Below are 5,841 nucleotides of genomic sequence, written 5' to 3'. Positions count from 1 at the left end.
TTTTGCCTTTTATAGGTTCAAAGCAAGTCCACAAGGTCTGGACTTAGGGAGTGGTAAGGATGAAAGAAGTACAGCAGGGAAGTGAGTTAGGGTTTCCAACAAAGGCAGCCTGGCTGCTCTGTCCTCTGTCCAAAGTAGCCTGATGCCTCCCTGACCAGCCACAGTGGGTGCTGAGGGCTATCAAAGACAGTTCCAGCAGGGAATGGAAGCTCAGGGGAGGAGGAGGGGGATCCTACCGCTGGAAGGCATAAATGGGGGAGAGGGCAGCAGAGTGTGCTGAATGGGTAGATTTGTGATTTGGATTGACTCAAAGGGGGCGGGGTAAGGGGGTGTAGTGCCACCAAATACCCCATGGGGCTGGGGCCCGAGACTGACTGAGGGATGAGGGAGGGTCTGAGAAAATTGACCCAAAGGGACTAGACCACGGGGTGGGGGGGGGAATTAATGGAGGTGGGCTGCCAGCCCGGGAAAGGGGGCTGGGGAAACAAATTATAGGGCAGGTCCAGGCCCTTTCCTCGGGAGTTGGGGTGCGTGTCTATATAAGGCGAACCTGCGACCCCCCCCCCGCCCCGGCTGTCCTGGAGCGAGGGCAGGGGCTCCGCATCCCTAGGACCCCCGCACATGGATGCGCACGTCGCTTTCTCGGGCTTCCCGGCCCTGCCCTCGGTCTCGCCGTCGGGGCCACAGCCGTCGCCGCTAGCGGGAGCCGAGCCGGGGCGCGAGCCCGAGGAGGTAGCAGGCGGCGGGGACGCGGAGCCCACCGCGACTCCGGGCCCGGGGAGGCGGCGCCGGCGGCCGCTACAGCGCGGGAAGCCGCCCTACTCGTACATCGCTCTCATCGCCATGGCCCTGGCGCACGCTCCGGGACGCCGCCTCACGCTGGCCGCCATCTACCGCTTCATCACCGAGCGCTTCGCCTTCTACCGCGACAGCCCGCGCAAGTGGCAGAACAGCATCCGCCACAACCTCACCCTCAACGACTGCTTCGTCAAGGTGCCGCGCGAGCCGGGCAACCCGGGCAAAGGCAACTACTGGACGCTCGACCCCGCGGCCGCTGATATGTTCGACAACGGCAGTTTCCTGCGGCGCCGCAAGCGCTTCAAGCGCGCAGAGCTGCCTGCGCCCCAGCCGCCGCCGCCGCCTTTCCCCTACGCGCCCTTCCCTCCCGCGCCCGCGCCGCCCGCGCGTCTCTTTCGCTTAGACAGCCTGCTGGGTTTGCAGCCTGAGCCTCCAGGGCCCGGGGCACCGGAGCCTCCCTGCTGCGCCGAGCCCGACGCCACCTTCCCGCCCTGCGCTGCCGCCACCTCGCCGCCGCTCTACTCGCCGGCTCCCGAGCGCCTGGGGCTGCCCCCGCCGCTGCCCGCCGAGCCTCTCTTGGCTTTGGCGGGACCGGTCGGCGCGCTCGGGCCGCTTAGCCCCGGGGATGCCTACCTGAGACAGCCTGGCTTCCCGCCCGGGCTGGAGCGCTACATGTGAGCCGCTCTTCGCGGCGGGAGCACCTGACGGAGCCTCCAGCGTGTGCTGGGGCCAGAGCTTGTCTCTGGGGCCCGCAGACGTGCAGCATGATGCTCACCACTGTGCCCCCTAGCCTTGCCTCGGGCTACACTTTTCTCTGCCCTCCTCCGTCCCTGGGAAGACTCTGACCGTCTCACCACCAGCCTGAAGCTCTCTCTCCAATATGGGGCCTTCGTTGCTCCCTCTACTTGTACACCCCACCTATGCACCCTCACAGTGCCAAATCTCAAGCTCTGGAGCTGGACGGTCACCAGTGAGGACTCCAGCCCCGAGTCCTTGGTGAGTTCCAATCTGTGGAAGCTTTCATCTCAAGCCATCTCCTCCACCTCTGATGTTTTGCCAACCTGTCAGAGGTCAGACTCCTGGGTCCATTGCTTCCACACCATCTTTCTTCATTTACTGATAATTTCGACAAGTTTGTCCCTTACCCCAATGGCTTTGCCTGTCTGCCCTTGGTTTCTTACTGAGCACCCTCTGTCCCACACAGACACATCTGGCAGCTCTGCTCCAGGTCCTGAGGACAATTCTTCAGACTTTTCCAGGGACTCCTGACTGGATGAGGGATTTACGGGCCTCTGTGACTGCCCCACCCCATGGAAAATGCAGAATTAGTCTGGTTATTGCTAATTTTCCAATCAAAGCTGGTTTAATTAAAAACAAAGAAATCTTTCTCTGGGTATGTTGTATTGGCTGGTAACTTGGGGGAGTGGCTGGGGAGGAGGGTGGGCCATGGGATTCGATGTGGGGTGAACTTACTTCTGAGTCATCAGGTAAATTCTTCTGAAGTACCATCAAGGAGTGACTCCACATAGCTGTGCACATAATCGGGCTGGTCAAAATCTGCCCCGTGTGCACCTCACAGATGGTAGAGAGGAAATGGGGTGCGGATGGGTGAGTGCCTATCTTTCAGACTATTCCCAGCGCCTGAGAGTAAGGAAGCACAGTTGATTGTCATCAATCTAATCTTCACGTCTCAGCAAAGGGAAGTGTCCAGTCCTCAAAATGAGGTCCACAGAACTTTGTCACTTGGATCCTTGCTAGAAAGGCAGGAGTTTAGGCCCCACCACACACCTGTTGAATCATCTGACTCAGCGTTTTACCCCAAACCTCAAGTGGTTAGGGCATATCATGCTGAAGGGGAGGCAGTTGGCTCAAGCTGACAGCTCAGCCTAAAAGATGAAAGCACCCTGCTTCTAAGGGATGAGGCTAATTCACAGGCCACCTTCCCAGTCTGAGCTTTGCTTGGGAGCTTCATTTTGTGTCCCCTGCTGGACTGTGAGAGGGGCAGCAGTGCTAACTGAATTGATTCACCATCTGCCAGCACCAAGGACAGGGCAGCAAAGTTGCTGTCTTGGGCTTGGCCTGTGACCTCGTCCTGGTCTGTGGTGCCAACCCCCAAACTGCCCTTTCCCAAGATTCCTGTTCCAACTTCCCGTATGCTGATCTTTACTTGGGGTGGGGAAGAGCAGAGGAGAGGATAACATGTCACAAGACTGCCTCATGGGATGTGTCTGATGTTCCTCCACTAGGAACCATTGTTTGAGGCTACAAGGTGGTGATGGAGGTGAGCAGGAGGGTGGATGCTAGCAAAATCAGTGTGGATGTGGAAACCCAGAAAGACTTATTTTCTTTCTTTCTTTTTCCTTTTCTTCCTTCCTTCTTCTTTTCTTTCTTTCTTCCTTTTTTTTTTTTTTTTTTGAGACAAAGTCTTTATTTAAGAGCGTCAAGGATATGCCATGCCCAATAGAAACACAAACAAACAAACAAGCAAACAAACCCTGTATGTCTCCCGAGAGTTTACTGTCTGGAAAGTCATGTGTCACATAGTACCCTGAATTTTTTTTTTTTTTTACATCTTGGCAGATACTGAAAACTAGAATGTAACCCAACTCTCTCGTTAAAAAGTCCTGCAGATGGGCTGAGGAGGTGGCTCATCAGCCAAAGTACTTGCTATTCAAGCAGGAGGGACCTGCGCTGGGGTCACCAGTGTCACTTTGTTTGCTCACCCCACCAGCCGGGTGGATCCTGGGGCCTCACTGTTCAGTTAGGCTAGCTGAAACTGGAGCTCCAGTTCCACAGGGGTGGGGGATGGGGGGGGACTCTGTATCAATAAGGTAGATGGGCTGGAGAGATGGTTTAGTGATGAAGAGCACTGACTGCTCCTCCAGAGGACCCAGGTTCAATGCCAAGCACTCACAACTCTCTCTAACTCCAGTTCCAGGGAACCCTGATGCTTCCTTGGGCACTAGGCATGTACATGGTAGACAGACATGCAGGCAGGCAAAGCAGCCATACACATAAATCAAAAGAAAAGGCTATTAGAAGTTGGGGCTGGAGGTGGTTCAGCAATTAAGAGCACTTTCTGCTCTTGGACAAGACCCTGGGCTCAGTTCTCAGCACCCAAGTAATGGCTGACCATTGTCTATACTCCAGTTCCGGGGGATCTGATCCCCCATTCTAACCTCTTTGGGCACCAGGAATGCAGGTGGTATGTATACATACATAATATTTTAAAACAAAATCTCAATCATGCCATTTTACCAATGAAGACTCAGGAGCCAGATGCAGAGGTGAAAGCCTACTAGCTCAGAGAGGCAGAGAGAGCACCCAGCTGACCTTCCTACTCAGCTCCATGCTGTCTTCAACACCCTCTTTTCTGATTAATCCCTGTCAGCTGGCTTCTTGCTCCACCTCCTGACCAAAGGTTAAATTTAACTCTGTTTACAGAGCTTTCTGTAAATTGTGTGCTAGGTGCTAGCCCACCACGAGTATTTGTTTACAGTAAACAGAAAGCTCTAGGATCAAACACTGTGCCACACCACAATGAGAAACAGGTCTGTGCAGTTCACAATCTTGGGGTTCACAATGGGATCAAATATTCTGCAACACTTACATGCAGACAAAATACACATATACATAAAAAGCAGAAACCAGTTTAGTCTGAAGGTGCATTTTAATGTTTATTTTATTGGTACTGGGGATTGAACAGAGTCTTGCTCACCCTCGTCAAGCCATGTACTGCTGAGTGACATCTCTAGTTCTTTTAAGTTTTTGTTCAATTGGCCAGCCGTGCCATCCTAGCACTCGGGAGGCAGAGGCAGGTGCATCTCTGAGTTCGAGGCCAGCCTGGTCTACAAAGCGAATCCAGAACAGCCAAGGCTACACAGAGAAAACCCTGTCTCTAAGCCCTTCCCCCCAAATTTTTTTTGTTCAATTGAAATAGTCATTTAATGTCACAAGTCAAATAGCAATCAGAAGCTCACAGGTGGTATCTTGCACTGCTCTTTAAGGCTCTGCATCTAGCCCTAGCGTCTAGCTCTAGCATCAGCTCCAGTGCAGTTCCCCAAATATAGTTCTTATTTGTTTGTTTTGGAATATATTTCTATGCTTATATTCTCTCTTGAAGCAGTAATAAGTGAAATTTTTCTCTTTTCTTTTTGTGATGCTGGGGACCAGCTGAGCATGTCAATTGAGTGCTTTGTCACTGAAAACACACCCTTACCTCTAATGGTTAACTTTCTCTTATGACATCTGATTATTTACCTCTGAAATCTCCTTCTCCTATTGCCGCCACAATAAATAACTTAGGATTAAACTCATTTTTATAATAACATTTATGTTGTTACTTTTGTACAGCATATACGTTTTGTTATCTTAGAAACCGTGAGTATATAATATTCATGACTTTTGTGTGCTCAGTTTTTAAACTTTTCCTGTACCTAACTATGGTTTTCTGTTTTTATTTGCTCAGCTTCTATCTACCGATAAATCTCCCCCTCTCTTTCCAATAGTACAATTTTTTACAAGACCAAGTGTATGAGGAGATTTACCATTGTTTTCGCTGCCTGTCTTCCCTCCTTGGGGCAGCTCTCCCAGATTTCTCTGTCCCCCAGCTCCAGTCTGAACTGGCAGTTCTCCGCAGCTGCTGTACAGATGTCACTCAGGAATTTCTTTTTACCATCCCTTCATCTCTGTCTTATGTTGTGTCTTCTGCTTCCTGGATTCCATATCTTCCTTTTGTCTTTGTTTATTTCCTTGTTGCAGTGGAGGTGAATTGTTTTGGAAACTACACATCTGAAATTAAGATGGTTATTTTAACATGAGAAGCTCAATATGTACTTTGACAGTGAAGTAGTTGAGTCAAAGCTGTGTTTCTGTAGACTTTCCCTGGGGGAGGGCCTAGGGAATGAGAGAGTGAGAGGTACTTCCTCAGTTCAGTATGTTACCCCTGGGGAAGCTGGGACGTTATCCCGGCATGTGGGTAAGTGTTTGGGTAGGAAGATGAACCACTGAGAATTCTTTATTGTTGTGTGTGGTGTATATGTA

At 51.6% G+C, this 5,841-nt stretch overlaps 1 protein-coding gene across 1 annotated transcript; it reads left to right on the top strand.

Moving 5' to 3' along the window:
* Positions 1-621: 621 nt before the first annotated feature.
* Positions 622-1,476, top strand: Foxe3 (forkhead box E3). The gene has a single exon (XM_051171135.1). The coding sequence runs from the start codon at positions 622-624 to the stop codon at positions 1,474-1,476; it is 855 nt and encodes a 284-aa protein (XP_051027092.1).
* The last annotated feature ends 4,365 nt before the right edge of the window (positions 1,477-5,841 follow it).

Source organism: Acomys russatus, chromosome 29 (genome assembly GCF_903995435.1).
Source record: "Acomys russatus chromosome 29, mAcoRus1.1, whole genome shotgun sequence".
Classification (NCBI taxonomy): Eukaryota; Metazoa; Chordata; class Mammalia; order Rodentia; family Muridae; genus Acomys; species Acomys russatus.
Note: the sequence above shows the minus strand (reverse complement) of the source record. Positions and strands in the feature narration are given on the sequence as shown.